Genomic DNA, 24795 nt, shown 5'->3' with positions numbered 1-24795 from the left:
TTCCCCCCCTCAGCAGGGAGAATTTTCCTTACCTGACAATATCTTTTTTAATGGTTGTTTTTCAGTTTTTGCCTCCTGGCAAGGTTGATGAAGATATAACTCTCCAGGTGATGTTGAACTATATCTTCAGTTCTTCATCACTGACTAAAAGTTATAGGCCGTATATTTCCCAACTTTGCTGTGTAATGTCGTGTATCAGATGCTTATATCACTGATAAGCACATGCCAATGGCTTTAAACACCTGTTTAGGCTTAGCCTTGAAGGTGTTTAAAGTTATATCAACTTGGGGTATAAATTATGATACTTGCCAGTATACAGAACATTGGAATACAAAGGGAAAACCTGCTGACAGCCAGGAAGAATTTTAAACTCTGCCACTAAATAAAGCAACGTACGCTAATACATTTTCAATATGAATAGTAAACCTTTAACTAGTTTCAGAGATTGGTGGCAGGCCCTCTCACTAGTGAAGACTGAATGCTATACCTTGATCCCTGCATTGATGTATCATGCTGAACATTTTTTGCTACTTATTTTAAAGACACCTTGAAATTGGAAGCATTCTTACATAGGGGAATGAGCTTCCGAAATGTATTTACTCCTATGAAGAATATCAAACAGTCTTCACTAAAAATTAATTTTATTCAGAGAATGAAAATCATACTATATAATCAGATTAATAGAAACGGGAAATGCAATAATTTAAAACCACAAAATGGAAAAGAACTACTTTTTCTTTTTCTGAGATGTTACCACAACATATGCCTTTTATTTATCAGTGTTATCGGAGGAAGGAAGAGTATTACAATGTAATATTGTTAAGTTGTTTTTACTTGACAGCAGAGTAATGGATAGAATATGCATACAAACACAGGCTGAAAAAGAATTTACACATATCCTTTTCATAAAAGCAAAAGTTCCATACTATCCATTGCTGGGATTTGTTTTTCTGCTAAAGTAAGTTTAAAGGAGGCTCTAAGGTGTTGTTGTTTTTTACATACACCCCCTTTTGGCTTGATACTATCTGGTAAATGAAAATACTTAAAAATATCTGATCTCTGAATTATTTCCCAAGCTAAATACTAAAAAAGAAAGAAAAAGAAAATTGAGGTTTGAGGTAGAAAGGTGGTCATGGCTCTCCTTTTCTGCAAAACTTCTTTTCCTTCTCAAAATATCTATACCAAAATATATTTCTTTCTTGATGAAAAATCCACATAGTAACCTGCAATCTGTTTCTGCTTCCTACTCTGGGCAGCTCCCCCCCACCCCGCCCCCCGCTGCTGAAAAAAATAATACTTTTAGATAACACTTTGAATCATTTGATTATATAACATATATTAGCTAATTTGACCCTCATAATACCTCTAAGCATAATTACTACTATTACCGCCTCCGTACTGGAGATGAGCAATGAGAAAACATGAGTGGTTACGAGACACCATCCTCCGCATCACCCCGAGATTAATGCTTCTTCTACTGCAATGTCATTTGGGATACCACATCAAATTCTGCTAGGACTCACCTTGTAAATGATAACATAAAAGATTGGACAGGCCCGTTAATAATACTCAACAGTGGAATTTATCCAACACTATTTCTGTCCTTTAAATATGATTATTGCACACATGCAACCTATGGAAAGAACGAGTGCTTTGTAATGAGAGCAAAGGGCCATGCAAAGCCACATAGGCAGTGGGGAAGGAATCAAGCCCAGCTACTCATCATAAACAATGACCAATTTTATCTCCTCAGCTGGCTCTACCTTGAAGCGCTGATTGTAAGGGAATCATTTTAAAAATGTACAATGCTATTGATTAAAGGTATCCAGCCAATCTTTCTGGCACAAAAGCAGAGCAATTAGTACTAAAGTAGTCTGAGTTCCTTTCACTTATGTACGCTTCCAAATTACAATTACCTCAGGACTAGATTTCATACTTTGAATAGCGTGGTAGACATAAAATTTGGCACAATACGATGACCATGTCTTCGCCACAGAAAATAAAAACGGCACATATTCAGAATAATTGTATCAGGGTAAAATGCAGGCCTAACCAAAAAATTTAAAACAACAAAATCTGGAAGAAAAATCATTCCACATTCTGTGCGGGAAATAAATCCATTAAAATACTACTTCAGTGCCAACAGTTACTGCAGCTGAGTGAAGTTAGTGGGGGGCAAAAATAGAGCCCCGTCTGCCTAATAGATAGCCAAAAATGGCATCTGTCAACATTAATCCTGCTGTTTATGAGAATCTGATCTTTTGCCCATGTTTTTGGACTCTTAGGCTAAGTATAAATGACCTGTGCAGAAAAAGCAGCATGTCAGAAGAGAAGGTTCTTGAAAAGGTAAATGCAAAAAGCCAAAAGGAATGTATAAATGTAACTTTTTGCTCCAAATTCTAAAGGCAATTCACTTTAGCAATATCAAAAAAGAATGGATATAAATCCCTACCATCCTTTTTCCTGATGCTGCATAATTATATAAATCAAAGTACATATGCATAACCATTTCCAAATACTCCACGGTTTGTTAATTTACAGTTGCATAGAGAGGGAAGAAGGGAAAAACACACACAATAATATAAAACACGACATCCTCGTCTTTGGGTAGTTCAAGTGTTTTCTTATTTGGGATAAGAATACACAGAGCTGAACAGCAGGTTACAAGGTCCCAAGCAGCCATGTGATTACTGGAACTTGTGATTGGCACTGGTTGAGCTGAAGTTGGGAAGAGCAGGTGATCTTCCAGAGAAGATGCTCACATCGCCTGAAGGCAAGAAACAGTAAGAGAAGAGAAATTGAGGACCATATTTTGAAGAGACAACAGCTTCCTTCAATATCAGCTAGCCGAGTTAAATTATCTAAGAGGCGTCACCTTTGCTAAAAAGACAAAGATAGCAAAAGTGCACAACACATCTTACAAGAATGCATGCCTAACTTTTGCCCTATGGAAACAATACTTAAGCATGGCTATTAAAAAAAAGAAATCTGCTTCATTGGATAGGAATCCCAATGAAGGGCCAAGCTATTAAATCCATTTCACCACACAGGGTTGTTTTCCCTATTAGGCAATAAATCATAATGCCTGTTTTGTCTCACTTTCCATTCAGAAGCTCAAGGCAACATATCCAAAGCTTCCTCCTCCTATTTTTCCCCACAATAATCCTGTAAGGTACCGTATTTTCTGGCGTATAAGGCGACCCGGCATATAAGATGATCCCCGACTTCAGTGCCGAGTCGCATGCCTAGAAAGTCATCTTATACGCTGGAAACTACCGTTATTTCTGGCGTATAAGATAACTCGGCATATATGACGACCCCCGACTTCGGCGCCGATTACAACACTTTCAAAAGTCGTCTTATACACCGGAAAGTACGGTAGGTTAGATTGACAGAGAGTATGACTGGTCCAAAGTACCCCAAGAGTTTCTGTAGGTTGACTAAAACCTGGGTTCCCTTGTCAAAATCCAAGACACCTTACCACTACACCATATTGGCACTAACCAAGTATGATGTAACAACTCCTCTGAGTTGAATCATGATGAGCAAGCTTAAAAGCTCAGGCCATCCTACGCTGCAGAGCAGTGGATGAAATAGCTTCAAATAATAGATTTTTTTCCCCCCTATTGATTATGTCTGTGCACTTCTACCTTGGCATCTTGAGAAAAGCATAGCAAGAGGTTCTTGTCCCGTGACAGAATTGTACAGTATTAATATGAATGGTGGTAATCAGTTAATAATAAAGTGGCAACTTACCAATTGTTAACTGATTATTACCATTCATGATAAATACCTAAAATGAACGTTACACATGAAATATTACAATCAAATATAATAATAATAATAATAATAATAATAATAATAATAATAATAATAATAATAATAGTAATAATAATAAAGTTGGAAGGGTCCTTAGAGGTCATCTAGTCCAACCCCCTGGTCAGGCAGGAAACCCTATACCATTTCAGACAAATGGCTGTCCAGTCTCTTCTTAAAAACTTCCAGCGTTGGAGCATTCACAGCTTCTGGAGGCAGGTTGTTCCACTGATTAATTGCTCTAACTATCAGGAAATTTCTCCATAGTTCTAAGTTGCTTCTCTCTTTGGTTAGTTTCCATCCATTGCTTCTTGTCCTGCCTTTAGGTGCTTTAGAGAATAGCTGGACTCCCTCTTCTTTGTGGCAGCCCCTGAGATATTGGAAGACTGCTATCATGTCCCCCCTCCCCTCGTCCTTCTCTTCATTAAACTAGACATACCCAATTTCAACAACCGTTCCTTGTATGTTTTAGCCTCCAGTCCCCTAATCATCTCTTGTCAAAAGTGTCTTAAACACCTGTGTAAAAGCCAACAAGGCACCAAACCTTGGGTGCAAAAGGGCTGACACAAACAGAATTTCTGACATGGGTATAATATCACAACAGATAGTTTTGGAGCTGTTTACAACACGTTTCCTTCAATTATACCACAAAAGAAGGATTTTGTTGATAAAATATGAAAAAAGTGATAGTATTACTATCCTTGAATTGTTAATACAATTTTTTGTGTGTAGGGTATATGTGTGTGCGTTTAATCTTTATTTTTTCTCCATATGAATCTAAGGAAATTAAAACAGTGTTTCCTTTTCACCATCTCTGAAATGCAGAATCAGATCTATGATCCATGGAAACCAAAGTAGCATGAAAGTAGATTTGGTGTGTTTTTGTGCTACAGATAAAATAATATGGTAAAATAATAAGATAGGATGGGGTCACTCATTCCCGCATGCTGCACATTTTCAGCCAGATAATCCTTAACATACACAAAATCCTGCTCATCTCATATTCTGCAAGGGGGCAGGGCCTTAGGGAAAAAGACATTTTAAATCTGTGCATTTGCCCTAAGAAAAAATGAAACAAAAATGTCTGTCCCATCAAAACCTATTGAAAAAGCATTCAAATTTTTAATACCTGTGATTTGCCAGCAAGATTTGCTGTAAATAAGAAAACACAGTGATTAGTTGTCATAAAATGCAGTCTCAAAGATTAAGATGTAGCTATGCTATATGCAGAAAAACAATCTATATCCAACACTTTTTTTACAAATCTGTCAGAATTCCTTCCCATAAATCCTAAGCACTCCATAAACCGTTTGATTATAACATAAAGTATTTGCACATGTCAAATTTGTTAGCATATAAATTTTTAATAGTCATATTTAATGAACTGAATTCAAATAGACAGGTTTACCTTAGTGCTATAACAACACATGGTGGTGGCAGAGAAAATATATGGACTATCACTCAAACAAATGACACATGTTTAAATTTAAATCTAGAGACTGGAGAACAGATAATTAGGCAACCATAAAAAACAATGCCAACATGACATCAAAATGATAAAAGCAGCATCATACTTCAGGCACTGCCACTTTCACAGGAGTATACAAAAGGGGCAGGTTGCAATGGTGCAACACTATTTTCATTGGTCATCCTTTTCCTGCAGAATGGAATAAAATGGAAATAAACCTCACTTAAATATTCTGCAAGATGATAATCCCAAATTAAAAGGCAGCACCTTATAGCCATCCCCACTTTGTGAAATTTGATGTTGGTACCCAATTGTAACTTTCATATTTCACTTTTTTTCTTTTTCTTTTTTTTACAAAAACACACATGCATGCTGGCTGCTGGGTCCAAATATACAGAGCTAATTTGGTGTTAGTTCATTAAACTGAAGGTGATCTAAGCGTTCACAGGGGCTTGTGTTCTATAGGAAAGAGTGAACTGGATTAAACTGGCATTCTGCTAGAAAGCTTCCCCCCCCTTAGCCTTCCTAAGGTCTCTCATATCTTCGGGCCTCTGACACAATAAATCCAGGACTAGCCTGAGATTTTATGAAATAATCATAAAGGTAAAGGCTTCCCGTCTAGTTGTGTCCAACTCTAGAGGGCAGTGCTCATCTCCATTTCTTAGCCGAAGAAGCCAGCATTGTCCAAAGACAATGTTATATTCCCACTAATGTGGTTCCTCTTTATCTACTTGCTTTTGCATGATTTCAAACTGCTAAGTTTGAGCTCTAGGGCAAGTAACAGGAGCTCACCCGGTCACGCAGTGCTTGGGTGTTGAACCTGGGCTGTCAGCTTTCCAACTGACAAGCTCAGCAATCTTTAACTGCTGAGCCATCATGCCACCATAAACAAGCATATTTCTATCCTTGCTAGTTGACTTCATTTACTTTGCTAATTTGTGATGCTATGATATGAAATGTATACATCATCTTCAAGCTGGTCCATAAAGTATCTTAAAATGGATGATGAGAAGTGTAATGAACTAGATCCAGAATTCCAATAACTTGCACCCATTTTCATTTTTTTCCCTCAGAGATAAGTTCTCCCATCTCCAAACACAGAGGAGGGAGAATTTGCAGTCTTGCCCACCACAACTTCTTTTTGGTTTTATCACCTCTGGAATCAACAACAAAGCATGGGCTTCCTATTCACTAGCCCTAGAGGAAAACATGATGTTACAAGTGATATACAGATAGTTCTCAATTTAAAGTCATAACAAAGCATGTGCCCATCACAATCTTAAATCGTGATGGTCATAAATAGGCTTTATGACCATTTTTGCAGTGAACACAGTGGTTATTAAGCAAATCAATGGTTTGCTTGGGTGTGGGTTTGCCAGAAATCTGAAGTAACTACCATTTTTTGATAAAACCATCCAAAAATGTCATGAGTCTGCAGTCCACTTGCCAAGCATCCAAAGTTCAGTTATGTGGCTGTGTGGAGGGAGGTGACATCAGAACTTTGAGTTTGGGTCCTAAGTAAACCCCAGGTATGACCATCAGAACTTTGGACATTTATAAGTTGAGGACTACCTGTAATGTAATGTACACTGGCCGTATGTGGCTATTGACATTCTATATACACAGGCCTGGAAAGCCTGAATGGGCAGTTTTCCAGAAACAGATATCACTTAGTGCTTTTATTATGAAAAATGAGGACAAGACAACGGTACTCTTCTAACCCTATGCAGTTTTTTTTGAAATGTATCTGTTATTGTTATAGCCTGTAAGAGATTTTCTAAAAAGAATCCATATTAGGCAAAATCATTCAACAGACTAGAAGAGAGAAAAAATAGAGAGACCTTATTTTTCAAGCCAGTGTTATTTTTAACAAAACGACAGGGTCTGATTCTAACCATTCATTTTCTCCAAGGCTGAAGAAATTGACAAGTTAGCATCATTAAAAATGTATTGCTAATTCAGTATTTCCAAGAAATTAGAATGGATTTTCATAGTGTTTCTCTTCTGGATCACCATGTAGCACCACACCACTGTTGCTCTCCTGAATGATCTTATTGTAAAAGTGTTATTTTTATAAGATTGGCGAGGGATGCCTTCGAGTCAGTGTTAACTCCTGGCAACTCCCTGAAGTTTTCTTGGCAAGATTTTTTAGAAGTGGTTTGTCATTACCTCCTTTCTAGGATTGAGAATGACAGGCCCAAGCTCACTCCCTAAGGTGGGAGTAGAACTCATAGTCTCCTGGTTTTTAGTCTGATGTCTTAACCACTACACTAAAACTGATTCTCTTGATATCTCATAACCTATTTTACCTATTAATCCATATATACTATTACATCAGAATATCACTGTACAGAATGTTTCGAATGATCTTTCATGTTAGCTCAAGTAAATGTTGTTACATCTGCCAAATGAAAACATGGGTCACTTAATTACTTGGCCTTCAATTTAATTGTTCTTTCATTTAAATTAAGGACTCTTTGTGAGCGTGTTCTCTTTAAAGGAGAAATTGTTCCTCTTGGTAATGTCAATTTTCATCTTTTGTTCATATTAGGATACTGAAACCACTTTATTATATCTTCTAAATATGGATTTTCTTACAGTTAAGAGTTGAGATATGAAAAAAATAAGTTTTACATTTTCAATTATCATCTTTTTCAAGATAAAATGTTTCCAGATCCCTAAATCCAATCCCCTTGATTATCATTTTTAGCTTTCTTTGCATCTGTTTGGTTATATGAATCTTTCTCAAACTGTAGTTCCCAGAACAGGATAAAGTGGGGACAGGTGTGTTAGAAAGTCCAGATTAAGTCATTTCGGTCTTTAATCAATTTTAATGGAAACTCTTGCCTCAATCAAGAAAGTACTCTTTAGAAAAATCCTGGGATAAACTTTGGGATGGTTTATTTAGAGTTATAGGGATTATTTTATATCTAGTCTGCATCAATTTTGCATCTACTGAATTATAAGAATTGTAAGAATATTTCTATGAGTTCTGCAAATTAAGAAAGCAAGAAAATTCCCATTTTCCTATTCTACTTCCCTGAATGTGCCCATTTTAAATGACTTGTTCCTTAATATATGTGTTTTATATGTATACACAAAACCTTCAGCAGCTGGCTCAATTCTGCACTGTGAACAGAACAGAATTTCTTCTATAAAGTATGAAATAACGAAGAAGAGATGCTCTGAATAAATGCAATAAGGATCTCACTTGCTGGTTAACATTCATATATTACAGTATTTTGTTATTTGCGCAAAGTAAATATTCCAGGGAGATACTTTCACTGATGCCCCTCCCCCCCAGCTGCCTGGGAAGCAGAGAGAAGTTTAATTTCCATTCTGATCACAGTGGATTACTGAATGAAGATGCCTTCGCTCTCCACACACTATGATTAGAAGAGCAAACCTTATCATTTAAAGAGTATCAAAGGCACAGAACTATTTCTAAAGTGAAATCAGTAATTTAGGCTTTATGCTGATACTTGAGAAGTTTGAAAGGAGCAGGAATTTCAAGGAAAAGATTCAGAATTCTTCCAAAGTGGGAGAAGGTTTCAGGTTCCCATATTTTTTTCCTCAGAGAGCCTTTTTACTCTTCCTGTTTTTATGATTTGATTATTAAGCAATTACTGTAGGGTCTTAGTTCATTCTGAGTAAAGTAACCAGTAGCATAAAATTTGCAGACAACACCAAGCTGGCAGGAATAGCCAACATTCCAGAAGACAGGCTTAAGATACAGGAGGATCTTGACAGACTTGAACATTGGGCGCTATCTAATAAAATGAAATTCAATGGTAAAAAAAGTAAAGTTCTACATTTAGGCAAGAAAAAACAAATGTACAGGTATAGTATAGGTGGTAACTTGCTCAACAGTAGTAACTGTGAGAGGGATCTTGGAGTCCTAGTGGACAATCACTTAAATATGAGCCAGCAGTGTGCTGCAGCTGCCAAAAAAGCCAACACAGTGCTAGGCTGCATTAACAGAGGAATAGAATCAAGATCACGTGAAGTATTAATACCACTTTACAATGCCTTGGTAAGGCCACACTTGGAATACTGCATCCAGTTTTGATCACCACGATGTAAAAAAGATGTTGAGACTCTAGAAAGAGTACAGAGAAGAGCAACAAAGATGATTAGGGGACTGGAGGCTAAAACATATAAGGAACGGTTGCTAGAATTGGGTATGTCTAGTTTAATGAAGAGAAGGACGAGGGGGGACATGATAGCAGTCTTCCAATATCTCAGGGGTTGCCACAAAGAAGAGGTAGTCAAGCTATTCTCCAAAGCACCTGAAGGCAGGACAAGAAGCAACGGATGGAAACTAACCAAAGAGGGAAGCAACCTAGAACTAAAGAGAAACTTCCTGACAGTTAGAACAATTAATCAGTGGAACAATCTGTTTCCAGAAGCTGTGAATGCTCCAATAGTGGAAGTTTTTAAGAAGAGACTGGACAGCTATTTGTCTGAGCAGGGGGTTGAACTAGATGACCTCCAAGGTCCCTTTCAACATCATCACCATCATCATCATCATCATTATTATTATTTATAATTCATTGGTGAAGAGGCTCTGCAACTTATTTTCTTAAGTTAATTAATAGAAGTAGTCCTCAATTTATGACAATTGAGTAACATTTCTGTTGCTAAGCGATAGATTTGTTAAGTGAGTTTGGTCTATGACCTTTCTTGTCATAGTTGTTAAGTGAATCACACAGTTGTTAAGTTAGTAATATGGTTGTTAAGTGAGCCAGCTTCCCCATTGATATTACTTGTCAGAAGATTGCAAAATATGATCACTGGACCCCGGGACACTGCAACCATCACCAATATGAATCAGATGCCAAGCATCTGAATTTTGAGCATGTGACCGCGGGGATCCTGCAATGGTCATAAGTATAAAAAGCAATCATAAGTCACTTTTTTCAACGCCGTGGTAACATAGAACAGTCCCTGAATGAACTGTTGTATATGAAGAAGATTTTCAGAATATTACTTGAATGACCTCTATGAACAAATACTGCAACGCACAACACAAAATGTCACCCAATGAAGCTAAACGATGGTGAATGATTTCATAAAGAGAAAGAAGAAATACTTCAATAGCTTAGAGAAAAATCTATGAGATTCACTGCCATAAAATCTAATGATTGCTATTTTAAATGAGTACTAGATGGATTCGTGGAGGATATAACTATTAGAGTTGTAATAGCTATATACCAACTCTGAGTTCAACAGTAAAGAACAGCCAGTGGCATTTTGTTATGTATCAAATTTAGTTAAACAATGGGATAAATAGGATGCTGGCTTGATAGACTTTTGGTGTTACTTTCTACATTTCACATGCATTCAAGAGAGGAACTAAATGCCCTTCTGACTAAGGGAAAAAGTCAGTGCCATGCCATCTACTGAGCATAATGGACCTTTATGTTATTCCCGTGGGTGCCAGTTAATGTAATACAAATCATTTCAGCCCATTATATTTTAGAAAGTAACAGTTCACTGTAGAGGGTCTTCCTAAAGGGACTCTGCTCTCATTAAATTTAATTTGTTAGGAGTCACAGTTATCACAGGCTGATTACTAGGAACTGCATGTCATTAACCTGAGAAAAGAAGCTGTACATTAAAAATAGCTGTCTGTAGTTATTGTAATGTTTATTACAAACAAGGTTTTGCCTTTAACACGACTGGCAAGAGTTTTCCCATTGCACAGAGGATGCTGTAAAGCCTACTGACATTGCTATCATAGCTTGTCAACTTTGGGATTGCTGCTTTCTGCTCTTCATCACTCCATCTTGATCTTAGTTGTGTCTTCTTCCTTTTTTCTTGATCCTTATTAAGATTGCTTCATCCAGTCACTTCTTCCTGAACTATCCTCTATATGACTAATCAAACACAGAATGTAATTCTGGGGGTACAACTATTAACATGCACACATTTGTGCTTGGAACACTAACCAAACAAATCTAATGTACTCTAAGCCAGGGATCCCCAACCCTCAGTCCACGTACCGGCACCAGTCCATGGCCTGCCAGGAATCGATCCACACAAGCAAGCAAAACCCCATTGGTGCACATGCAGAACCACACTCTCACCCAGTCTGCGGAAAAACTGTTCTCCACTGAACCAGTCCAACATGGTGCCCACAAGGTTGGGGGCTGCTGCTCTAACCCACAGAAATTTCTAAAGTAGAAATTCCCCATGGATTTTCTAAGGAGACCTCTTTGTCTATGGAAAGAATAGAGATATTTGCTCCTATTTTGTTAAGGCCTGTCTATTCATTGGGTTCTCAATAAACAAAATAATAATGGTTAACATTTTCTGAAATTTTGGGACCCATATCACAACATTTCCAAAATCCTATTAAAAAAAATAGTGAAATTGCATCAAATCCACCAGTCTGATAAGTTTTTAATCATTTACTTTTAAAAAAAACCCTTGCTGTGAGCATTATTTTAAGTGGCGTTCTACTTCAGTGTATCTTTTTTTTCCGAGCAGATAGGCAGATTTAAAGGAAAACTCTGATTGCAGTCATTAACTATTTTAAGGGATCCAAAGCATAATTATAAATAGATATGGCATTAAAAGCTTGCAAACGAAAAAAGGGGGAAACAGTATCAAAAGGTGGTAATAATTCTGCTAATTATCTTTAATATCTTTGTTTTTTTGAAGTCCAACATCTTGCTTTGCAACATGCAATTAACTCCCCCTTAATTGTATTTGTTAATTAAAAGAACTATACCAATGAATTGGTTCATTTGAAATATCCTGAAGGACTTGGGGCAGACTACTGCATAAGATAGAAATGGTTGCCATTTCCTCTTTCATCTCTCCTTCAATCTCTCTCCGTTCCCACTTAGACAGGAAGATACATCTGTTTATCCAAAGTCTGAAAGCTCAAGTCTAAAGTCTCTGATCTTGCTGTTCAAACATTGCTTAGCGTTTATTTTTAAATAACATAACCATTAGTATGTTTTCAGTGAACAAATAGGCTTTAAAACCTGTTTTTAAGTTTTCTAAAGCACTTCAGGCACTATGTGTAAAGGTAATTTCACAGTTTTTGCTACAACCCCATGGAATTCTACAATTCCTGACCATTTCCAACATCAGAAAACAATTTTCCTTAATTGATCAATTCCAGGACAGAATTGAAAACAAGAGTTCAAACAAGATAATGGTATGTTTCATGCAACCTATCATTTCCCACTTTAAACACCATAGAAAGCTGATCTCTTAAATTCTTGAAATGGCTTAGTCTGAAGGAAAGTAAATGTTTCTACCTTTCCTTGTTTTTAATGATAATATAATGACTGTAAAATGTGAAATGAAGGTTACAGCTTAGAACAGAAAAGGACAAAGTGAGAAAAAAATGAAAACTCATGTGGGACTCAATAATTGCTTTATTTATACTTCACAGTTTGGTGATTAATTGGCAGGCTAAGGGATCAGTTGGCATTTTAGGCTTACAAAAATTTGGGGCTCCTAGATAATATCAAAACACATGCAGCACTAAAGTGCATTAAAAGTATGTAATCACCTGCATGTAATTAATAGTATTTCATTAAAAGCAACGAAGTTCATTTAACTGAAACTCTGCACGGGGGGGGGGAGGGGGGAACAGTATTATAAACCTTCCTGACCCACCTATTTTTTCTATTAAAGAGAAGTTGTGTGAACAGAAACAATGTAAATTAGTATTTATGCAGAATTCTTGGCACATAATTTTGTGATACTTGCAATAAAGGTTAAGTGTGTGCTTTCCTGCTGCTAGAAAACCTCTTCTTGGACATATGGCCAAGGTTATTAGCTATTCTACGTCAAGGATATGGATGCACACAATCATACAAATAAAAAGCTATGTGACATACTGTATATATCTTGTTACTGAAAGATAGCATTTCAAACCAGTACAAGAATCAAGCTACAGGTTACATCAATTGCATAAAGTACTTTTCTTAGAAGCTGGTTATATAAGTTGATATTCTGCATATTAAAAAAAGCAACAAATCTGGATTAAGCCAACACAGATTGCATATTTACCTAGAACAGGGGTGTCAAACTCGCCGCGTCACATGACGTGTCACAACGTATCACGACTTTTTTCCCTTCGCTGGAGCTGGGGTGGGCACAGCTTCCGCGTGACGCATCTGGCCTGTGGGGCGGCAGTTTGACACCCCTGATCTAAATAAAGTTTTTCTATAGTTATGAGAAGATCCACTCTCCTCCGACCATACTGTTTGCTCAAGGTACCTAAGCTTTTTTGGTGTTTATAATGTTCATCACTAGGCATCTTCTTCAACGTGGGCATTATGCAAAGCACGCTAGCAATGTTAAGTTGATGCAATGGGCTGTAAGAGTATTCTTGAGGAACAGGAGTGAACACAAAGAGAATGATGAGACAAAAAATAATTGAGTTCAAGGCAGAAATGTAATTTGAGAAACTGACTCACGATTTGAGTCTCTCTAGTTTTCATGAAAGTAAGGCAGGAATGGGGGAGGCCCATCAAAACTTGCAAGTTTTATAACTCTAACTTATAACAAAGGTTTCCTGGTTTAGTCTACCTCAAAGGGCTGACATTTGTTCTCTTTTTTTGGTGATTAATTAGCAGGCTAAGAGATCAGTTGACATTCTAGGCTTACAAAAATTTGGGACCTCCTAGATAATATCAAAGTACATGCAGCACTAAGGCATACTGAAAGAGTAGGGTTCCCTACTCTTTCATCTACATGTTGTATTATTGGCCATGAGTAGTCCCATCTCTCTTAATCAAGGCCAGCCTTATTTATGCAGGTTCCATATTCAGGCAAAAATATTTATTTTTATTTATTAAATTTCTGTGTCATGCATCTCACTAATAAAGCAACTCTGGGTGGCTTACAATGTAATAAAAATTTTTTAAAGTGCTAAATCAATATTAAAAAGATTAAAAGTTAAAAAGCCAAGATGTTGGGCAGCCTGGGGGTGAGAATCTTCTCTACCTCGTCAGCCACTCCCAATGTAGCCGGTCCTATAGGGCTCCCAGGCCAAGCAACACAGCCAAGGTTTTAGGAGCTCCCTGAAGGACAGGAGTGTGGGGATGGATCGCACCTCCGATGGAAGAATATTCCAGGATATTATCACTTCCGTGCCAATAGCAATTGACAGATTTTGCATCATGTCATTTAGAAAGTATTTTATATGCTATAAGAAATTTGTTTCAATTCTGTTGCATTTGCTTCAACAGGCTAACATAGCTAAATTCTGGAAATGTATGAATTTTTATAAGTTGTTTAATATACCTTTCCTGGGTAATGAAAATAAAGGGTTTTTTTTAGAAACAAAGTTTCAGATCTTTATGGAGTAATGCATTGCCCTATGATATTTTTCTGAAAGTAATTGTTGTCAGTTGATTCCAGGCTGGAGAGAACATTAAATGACTGCCTTTCAAATAGGCAATTGTATTCAAGTTCAGCAGATTCTTGGCTTGGTATGTTGAATACTTACCGCGGCAAGCTGGAAATGTGCTATTGATTTGTTCCATGACCTCCGTTAAATCTGTACTAGTATGATGAGGTGGGACTAGCAAGTCATCTACACCTAAAGAGAACAAAATGTGCAACTACTTTAGTAAAAAAGGAAATAGTATTTAAAATCCCAAAAGCTATTTCTACCTACCCCTATTATCATTATGTTTTTTTTAGAAAAAAATTAAAAAAGAATTTCACTAATTGAAATCTTTGATTTGTTATGCAAGAATGGCTCATTGATAATGGGTTGGATAGAGAGGAATAGAAATTAAAAGCATCAATTTAATCCCTTTTCTCATATCTGAACTATAAAGCTTACCCATGATGGCTGCAATAATATTAGACAGAACTTTTAACAAGGCAATTAGTTGTGATAATATTGCAGTTTTATCAAGTAGGTGATACATGCAAAATGGCTCTGTATTTCAAGTCTATGTATTTATCAGAAAGCTTCAGTGCCCAAATAGCCAATGATCATTATAAAGGCCAGAACTTCCATATTTTGAATACAGAAGAGAAGGAGAAAACGAAAAGCAGTAGTCCTGACTGCCAAATGACCCCATATAGATGATACATGTTCCTTGCCTTCAAGAGCACAAAAGTATGGATCTTCAGTTGGATGCCTCAAAGCTGAGGTAGCTGAAGGCAATGGTTGGCTCCTTGTTCTCTAGCTTCCCTAAGGCTCTATAATATTTCTGGGGTATTCATCTGCTTCTCTTTGACCCAGCACTCATTTCATAATCTGGACTATTTTGTGGCTTGTAGAAGCTGATCTATCTGCCCATCCATTCATCCACATATTCAACCATCCATTCAACCATCTAGTCAACTATCCATCCATCCATCTGTCTGTCCAGCTACCTATTACCCATCCATCCATACTCTCTCACCCACAAACGTACAAAGACTGCAAAAAACATACAACTACTGGAAGATTTGGCTTGGGCATTTACAGTTTTTGAGTGACTGGCACGTGCATGAACATTAATTGGGCAAATAATACTGGGGTCCACCTTTAATTTTTTTTTAAAAAGATTAAAAGTCACAGAGCCAAAGTTTTTTCTTTTGCTATGAATATTGGCAGCATCATTTAGTATAATTCCAGGACCTGCAAAAATGGGAACTGGGGGCTTATATGCAGCTCTAGGTTGTGGAAACATCTGTAATAATTTCAGAGCTTGACTGGAGAGAGATGCAAACAGAATATATCCTTTTCATAGGCATTTTCAATATAAATGTTTGTACTTAATTAAAAAGTTCAACCTCACCCTTTTAAAGTTATTTTTAATCTCAACTATTAAAATAAAATCAAAGTCATCCATTATCATGAGGTAACCATAACACAGTAATTGTTTTACTTGTCATGCCTGGGCCCTGACTTTAATGGGATCATTTTACAATTGTTGAACATTCAGTAGTGACATATTCAGTTGATGGGTTTTGGTTTGTTCGTCGTTTTATCTACTTAGCTCTTACATTCTTCTTAATATTTCATTGTTTTATATTAAATTTTTGTAAGATGCCCAAAGGACTTTACAATGGTTAAAACTGCTTTATAGCGGCTAAAATGATAAATGAATAATGTTTTTTTCCAATTTCAGAAAAGTTATGAATCTTTCAGCCAAAGTATGAAACTTTGTTGTTTTGAATAACAAATTTCTTACAAGTAATTATACTTTTTCCTAAGAATAAATTGAACACCTGACCCGAATAATAATATATTACACTAAGCAGTTTATGTAGTATATTTTTACTTGGTTCTTTGTACATTAACTTTCTAATTCTAAGAAGAAACGCTCACGGCATCAAAGAAAAACATGTATCTCTGTTATTGCATTAGGCAAACTGTGTGTGTGTGGAGGGGGCTTGAGACAGAAATGGGTTGGTCCCATAAGTCAAATTTCAACCTGAATATACAATGGCAAAATATTTCAGATCTCAGCATACATTTTGATTAGGATTAATCTTGTAACTAAATATAACACTACTAGCTGTGCGCTAATTAGTGACTTACCTGTCTGATTAAACTGTGAACTAGCATCCTGATCAGATGAATATCCCAGGGTGGATTGCTGAGGTGATACATTAGAACAGCCTCCATTAACCCTGGAATCTGTTTCAGGCTATAAATTAGAGGTGGAAAAAAGTTAATTTGAACACACCAGAGCGTACATTAAATATCTGATCAAATTTAATAAAATGGACTTTGTAGTAGTCAATATCCAAGATTGAAATGAATCAGATCCCATAAAGCAGAGTAAGCTTTTGATAGAGATATGGTTCTCCCCATATTAAACAGTCATGCTGGCAACTGGATTGTTCACCTGGCAATGAATACATGTATCGGACTTTTAACAGACTTCATAACAGTTTTGATGTAAGCTGAAGCCTGTGTTGGCTTTTGCATTTTTGGAACATTTCAAGGATGTGTAGAGCCAAGAGTCAGAGCACAGCAGAATAACATCCAACGCAAGTGACATATCACTCTAGCCAGGGGTCCCCAACCCGCAGTCTGCGGCCTGGTACCAGTCTGCGGCCTGGTACCAGTCTGCAGCCCATTGGGAGCCAGGCCATGCATGCAGTGGATGGCATGCAAAGCCCTACTTGTGCAAGCGGCAGGCGCACAGGTGAAACAATCCCTCCCCTCCCCCCTCCCCGCAGCTGCCACCGCTGTCACTGGTCTGCAGAGCTGGAAAGGTTGGGATTCATTGTCTCTAGCAGTATTTCTCAACTTTGGCAACTTGAAGAGTTGTGGACTGCAACTCCCAGAATTCCCCAGTCATTGAGAAACACTTCTTTACAATATTGTATGTAAACATAGTTGTATATGATTAAACTAATTCTATAAAAAGATATTTTTAAGTAACAATGTTCATGTTTTATTCAGTTGTTGTTGTTGGTTGCGAAGTCGTGTCCGACCCATCACGACCCCATGGACAACGTTCCTCCAGGCCTTTAAAAATTAAGTTCTAAAAAGGGTCCCCATGAAATACTGAATATGAGTGAAATCTTCTGCTAGTACTTTGCTTTTGTCTGTACTTTTCTAGAGATGTTTTTCATTATCTAATTTTAGAAGTTATTTTTGACACTGTTCTTCCTGCAAGTTTCATGTCATACTAAATAGATGTTTATTACAAAGCAATTCTCACCAAACAATGGGCTTATGAATTCCCTTAGTCTCATTCTTTCTTCAAGCTGATATGAATTCAGAAAATATTTTGCTTTGATTTTTTGACAAACTCAACTGATTCCGATGCCATATAAGCAATGGTTAATTACTTATAGCCTATTTCTGTTATTCCTTGTCTATGTATTAATAAATGTATTTGATCTGCAAGCTTCCAGATTTTCATAAGGATTTAGTTAAGACATTTATGATTTCATTAGAATTTCTTTTTTTAACATGTGTTTATGAAGCTGCCACGTGCAACTCTACTTCATCTCTCAATCTGACTTTGAATTGAATATTTTGAACACAATGGTCAAATGTCATGGCACCATCAATCCCTTAGGCTTACTGAAATAACAATAGCAAGTATACTTTCAAACTGTGCCTGAAATTTCAAGTTTCAACATGATGAAATCCAGGGATTCAACATAATCTTACCAACAGTATCCTCTTTGATACCACCAGCTCAATTAATTCCCCCCCTCCACAGCTCTGAGAGAATACACACTTGATAGGTTATTAATCTAATCAACACTCTTCAATCAGTAAAAACATATTCACAAAGAACTCTTTTTTTAAAAAAAAATGAGACTGATTCGCAAATAACATATTAGAAAAACAAACAGTAGCACAAGCCACAAGGTTACGTAAAACATATCACCACGTAATCCATTTTAAAACCAATTGAAAAGAAATGTAACTGAACTATCTCACAAACAGACACTTTAAAGAACAATGCATATTAATGCTTCCAAAAGTTGCACAAACAGGCTGAAAGAAGGCTATTATAAAATGATCCCTGTGCACTATGAAAAAAGTGAAATTTGTAAACTAGTTCAATACCTCAAATACAGGAGAAGAGTTAAACTGGAGCTGGACTCACATATTTCAGAATAAATGTTTTTTATTATTATTAACAGTAACAAAAGATAAGAAAGCCACACTAACAATATCCCTTCTTAGTTTTTTTTTCTATGAATTATCAGAAAGGAGAATTAAAATGCTTACAGCGGCCAACACATTTTGTGTGTGTGGTGGGTAGTCTGATCAGGTTTTTTTTTTGCTTCAAACTAATTGAAGCTCCACCACGTTTCTATTTTCTTCACTCTCAAAATCTCAATAGTGAAATAACTCTACTGCCAGATAACGTGAGGCTGACAATACATGCAGCCAGTAAGCATTTAGATATTCATTCAGATCCTTCCCTTGGGTACTTTTCTAAATTGTCCTAGTTGTTCTTCATGGAAGAACATTTGGAAACCACTTTTTAAAAGCAAATCTCACTAGGGATTATAGGGAGGGTATGCTGCAGACCCTGTCCAAGAATTTTCCACGTTATGGAGCATCCTTTCCCAAGAGGTGTTCTGGCCTTCTGTAAAGAGGTCAACACTTGGCTCTGTGGCCTTGCGTGGGGGGGGGGCACAAAGGTCCACGCAATCATGGGGCTGGCTGGTGCCACGACGAACTTGGAATTCTTTTTATTTCTTTGAAATTTTATGTTATAATCTTATAATTTTTAAAATTTCAAATCCTAAATTAAATATTTTATTGTTAATTTTATATGCCCCTTTATATATCAATTATACTGCCCAAAGCCCCTCCTTGAAGGATAGACATTCTAAAAACATAAAATATAAATAAAAAAATATGGCTTACTCTTGGCACGGTTAGAATAAACAAATTAAAGTCATTTTTGAGAGAGAGTGCCAAACAGTATGTCTGTAAAGAAATCAAATACAATTAACTAGCTTCATACTGTGTGCTACAAATAACTGCTGTCCTAGGGAGAAAGTCACTGAATACAATACCTGTTCAAGCAGCTGTCGTAGCCGGTGAAGCTGAGATTCCAGTTGCTTGTTGTGGTCTTCCAAGATTTGCATTCTAGCTTCCAGACGCCCTTTGTGTTGTCGTAAAAGTTTGGCCTCTGCAATGAGCTCAGCATCTTCAGAAGTGTGTTGAGGTGACACAGCTGAGTCTGGAGGTGAATTTAGGGCACTGATTCCCTTTCGAAGATGCTGCTCCTTGAGTTGCTCATATTCCACTTGTAGTATCCTAAAGGGAATTTTAAAAAGCAGCTGACTTTATAGCAGAAGAACTACAGGAAAATCCACTTAAAGTTTCTCCTTGTTATCTAATTGTACGAAAAGGTCAGAGCAACTTATAAGATAAATGTTTACTAGTGATGGCAGAATATAATGTTAATAGAACATTCTTTTCCCTTCTGCAGGTTATCTGCACAAAATAACAGAGAGCGGCAGGAAGAAGAGGAAGACTGAAACCCCTCTGTGCAATTTCTCCCCAGGTGATTTGTAAGAAACAGCTGAGAAGGGGAGAACATGGCTGTGAATCAAGGACAATGGTTTTAAACAATCCCCTCAATACTTCTGGAAAAAGGGTTAGAGCTATTTTTTTTTTTTTAATAATGCCACCTTTTATTTTATACTGGCTGCTGAATTTAATAATGTTTCATTGCAAAGTAATATGTTGGAGTTGGGATGATAGCAATCTGGCCTGTAACACATATTTGACCAGAGAAGTCACCTCTTGATGCTAATATTAATGAATGGCAAATATGAACAAATGAGTCACTCTGTATATCCAAATTAATTTAGAGAAAATCTTCTCACTTCTGTCAGATTCTGCCCCATTATTCAGAAAAGCAGGAAGTTCACTTCTTACAGAATTGATTCACCTCACTCAGGAAATACCTGTGGTATAGTTCAGTACTAAGAAATTCCAAGGATGCACACAGGGCCCCTAAACATTGGTGTGATCTTGACACACTAGAAATTTCTACCAAATTATCATTTTGATGCAAAAGGAAAAAAAATAAATGCAGAGAGAATAACATTAACTATGCTTAATAACATAGTTAATGAGTTTTTCTTCTGCTGCTCTAATAAGTCCTCCTAGGCTTACAGTTTGGGCTGCAGTGAAAATCCTAACCTTGCTGTTTCAACCAAAGGGCTACGGTTGTCCTCGGGCTCATAAAAATTGGCCAGTTCTTGGGAATACTTTGATTTTAGCCTGGAATCTTTCTAGCTCTATCTGGGGAAGACAGAGATAGAAGTTTTGATTTCTAAATTGTAAATCCTGCCCTCAAACATAGACCGATAAGATTGTCTCTTGCCTTTATATTTGGTGTAAAAACAGAAAAAGGGAAAGGAGGAGGAAGGGCTTATCCCAGGGGTAGGCAACCTTGGTTCTTTTATGACTCGTGGACTTCAACTCCCAGAATTCCTGAGCCGGTATGGCTCAGCATGGAAACTTCTCCCTTTCTCCTCAGAATGGCTGGCTCAGGAATTCTGGGAGTTGAAGTGCACGAGTCATAAAAGAGCCAAGGTTGCCTACCCCTGGCTTATCCAATTCAGTTTAAGAGAGAGAACCCTAAGAAATATCACTGGGACAGGAGGAGGTTGGCACGGAGAAAACTGAGCAAATGCCAAATTATTTACATTGGTTGAAATGTTGAGTTACAACAATTCCCTCCATTTCAATTTTGAAAGACTGTTTAGCATATTTGATTCCTATTTTCCTACTGACACGCAGAAATAAACCTCTGACCCTTAGTGGTTCTTTTTTTCATAGCCAATCTTCAAGGCATGGTGAATGTAGAACAGGCTTTTTCTAAGGAAAAGTTATGGAACCTTTGCTCATCCTCGAGGTCAGCAATGATTTGTTCAAGTTCTCCTCGTTCTTCTTTCTCCACTGACTTCAAGATCTGTGTTGGACTTTGTGGTTGACTCATTGGCGAATCACCTCCCAGAGTCTGACAATACTGCTGGATAAGAGCATGCTCATCTTCCCTAGAGATAAAGAGCATCAGCATAAATATATACTTTATGTGTTTGAAATATAAATGAATTGTATATGAATATTCTATGCAGAACTAATGCCATCGTTTTAAATACTATAAAATTGCCTGAAAAAGCAAAAAAAAAAAAAAAAACCTTACAATTTTATAAAGGATTAAACTGATTGCTGCTTTAAATAGTAAGCCACCTGTGTAACATAGCAGGGCAACCTATTTCTTGGGAATGCTTTCGGGGGGCAGTGGGGGGACCCTAGAGTTATCTAGAATGACAAAAAAATTGGTAAAACTTACACAAATATCTGGTAGTCCCTAAAACAGGCTTAATACAAAAGCCCCCCCTTAAACTTTCCTCCCCCAAACCAGAAAAATATGGGTGATCTTGGCATTGCCATAAACACGCAGGGTTTCCCATTTTGCACCACTGTCTTATGCATTATGGACTCCCCAAATACTGTGTACGTTGCTTGCTCTTCAAATATAGTTAATTAGATCATTCTGCAACAAATCGCTTCTTTGTTGAAGTAACATCAGGCCAAATATTTTCTCGCTGCCTTCTCATTTTTCATCTGCTTTGCTACCTGACTGATCTAAAAGCCATCCCTGAAGAGACCAAACAGTTTAAGACAGATCTATTATGCACAGACCAATTTCAAGTGAATGTTTCTATGATGACCTAGTGAGTCTGAAGTAAAGAGAAAGGCCCCTGATACAAAGTCACACTGATGCTAAAAACAAACCCTGGGGGGGGGGATGTACAGTTATATTAAAAGAAAGAAAGCACATATCTCCCGCAGACACTTTTAACTGTCAGTCCTTAAGAGTAATAATAATAATAATAATAATAATAATAATAATAATAATAATGATGATGATGATGATGATGATGATGATGATGATGATGATGATGATGATGATGTTAGAAGGGACCTTGGAGGTCATCGAGTCCAACCCCCTGCTCAGGCAGGAAACCCTATACCATTTCGGACAAATGGCTGTCCAGTCTCTTCTTAAAAACTTCCAGTGTTGGAACATTCACCACTTCTGGAGGCAGGTTGTTCCATTGGTTAATTGTTTTAACATTGTACAGGTAGTCCTCAACTTATGACCACAGTAGAGCCCAACATTTTTGTTGCTAAATGAGACATTTGTTAAATGAATTTTGCCTTATTTTACAACCTTTCTAGCCTCAGTTGTTAGTGATTCACTGTAGTTGTTAACTTATTAACATAGCTGTCAAGTGAATCTGGCTTTGACTTTGGTTGTCAGCAGGTCGCAAAAGGTAATCACATGACCCCAAGATACTGTGACTGTCATAGATATGAGTCAGTTACTAAGCATCTGAATTTTGATTACTTGACTATGGGGATGCTGCAACAGTCATAAGTGTGAAAAATGGTCATAACTCACTTTTTCAGCACTGTTGTAAGTTCAAATGGTTACTAAGTGAATTGTTGTAAATCGAGGATTAGCTGTATGCACTGTTCATGATTTTATCATGCAATTATTTGTTTATGGTAAATACTTCAAAATACAACCTTACAAAAATTCTCTCTTTTTTTACTAAGTCACTCACTTCATTTAATTAAATGCTATATCCTTCATGCCACGCAATTATGATTATCTGTCATTAATGCAGATCATTAGGAAATTCTAATATCTATTTGGTGGGAACTAACATAATACATATCAACGAATAAAAGATTTGTCAGACACTTGTAATCAGATGAGTGGCCATTAATTTTTACAATAATTCCAGTTACTAAATCTACTTACACACTTCCTGTGGTGGAGCTACCATCGGTGAAGAAGGAACCATTGGTCCGCTCCATTTGGGCCAGCCTAAAAGAAAACCGTATTCATGAAAGATAAATTATGATTATGTTTCATACAGATCAGTTCGCAGTTTAGCAACTGTAGTATTTGCTGGCAGTTTAATACGGGAATAACCAAATCACAAGTTACTGCCTATTCCACACTAAATGTTCATTCTTATCTCCTTACTTAAAAACCTAATGATTTTCTCAAACATATCATTTTTTGTAAAAAAATGCTACCGTGTCATTGTCTCATTTTTTTCTTCCTCCTTTGAAATAAAACCTTATTTCACTTTTGAAGGAGAATGGCCTCACTTCCTCTTTATTAGTTTACAGATGTTAAATAAACTGTATCAGATTATTTGTATGCCTTAACTTTTTATCATTTGAGCAAATGATAAACCACTTTATATACACATTCAGCTCCCCAAAGAGATTAAAAACTTCCAAAAAAACTAAACTGATAAGTAGGGATGCATTTCTGACACACATTGTGTATTAATGGTCATTTAATGACAATCATAACTTTAATTATCTGTTATATCATTTTTCAATGTTTGACTATTTCCTCTAAGTTTACATAGATAGATTGACAACAATATAGAACAATGCATATTTTCCATTTTGTAATGTCAGTCTCAGTTCTGTGACATATCACAATATAAATCTATACATATATACATACTTACACACACACACACACACACACACACACACACACACACGAGTTTGCCTATTACCTGTTAGCATATTGTTCTATCCTGGAATGGGTGTCATCATGAAACAGTTGGGGAGACTGGGAAGGGCTAGTGGAATTTAATAGAAAAGAAGTTGAATTTTCTAAATCATAAAAAACAAGAACCTTTTACAGTATTAAACACAAAAGAATAAAATGTCTCTTAAGGTGATGGGCTCAACTCATACAAATATTCACCACTCAGAAAAGTTTTATTTCATGCCTGTCCAATTCAAATAAATGAGAGACACCGAAAAGCATGATTATGCATGGTCTCATTCATTTCCATAATTTTGCAGAAGAAAAATTTGGTATATTAAACTCAGCTACTTTACCAAGCACAAAGATGGAAGATACTTACTCATACTGCTCTGGCCACATACTAATAAGAGTGATAGGACTGAAAGAAAAGAAGTACAGAAAGAAAACAGGAGATTAAAATACTGGTGCTATTTAGACAGGTACTGCACAATATAT

At 36.8% G+C, this 24795-nt stretch overlaps 1 protein-coding gene across 5 annotated transcripts in view; it reads right to left on the bottom strand.

Annotated features, from left to right (window-relative positions):
* Window positions 1-624: 624 nt before the first annotated feature.
* UTRN (utrophin) overlaps window positions 625-24795 on the bottom strand; it is a 348263-nt gene continuing 324092 nt past the window's right edge. For 4 of the 5 annotated variants that reach the window (XM_039346845.1, XM_039346844.1, XM_039346843.1 and 1 more), the window contains 8 exons: window positions 24680-24718; window positions 24323-24388; window positions 23542-23607; window positions 21602-21760; window positions 19763-20006; window positions 16800-16908; window positions 14763-14855; window positions 625-2767 (listed from right to left, as the gene is read on the bottom strand). In XM_039346845.1, coding sequence (XP_039202779.1) covers window positions 2688-2767; window positions 14763-14855; window positions 16800-16908; window positions 19763-20006; window positions 21602-21760; window positions 23542-23607; window positions 24323-24388; window positions 24680-24718 — 856 coding nt within the window. In that variant the 3' untranslated portion in view covers window positions 625-2687. Of the gene's footprint in view, window positions 2768-4945; window positions 4969-14762; window positions 14856-16799; window positions 16909-19762; window positions 20007-21601; window positions 21761-23541; window positions 23608-24322; window positions 24389-24679; window positions 24719-24795 lie in introns of all 5 variants that reach the window. The other variant, XM_039346846.1, reaches the window with a different exon arrangement.

Source organism: Crotalus tigris, unplaced genomic scaffold (genome assembly GCF_016545835.1).
Source record: "Crotalus tigris isolate CLP2741 ecotype Arizona unplaced genomic scaffold, ASM1654583v1 scf7180000018030.5226217, whole genome shotgun sequence".
In the NCBI taxonomy this organism is placed as follows: Eukaryota; Metazoa; Chordata; class Lepidosauria; order Squamata; family Viperidae; genus Crotalus; species Crotalus tigris.
Note: the sequence above shows the minus strand (reverse complement) of the source record. Positions and strands in the feature narration are given on the sequence as shown.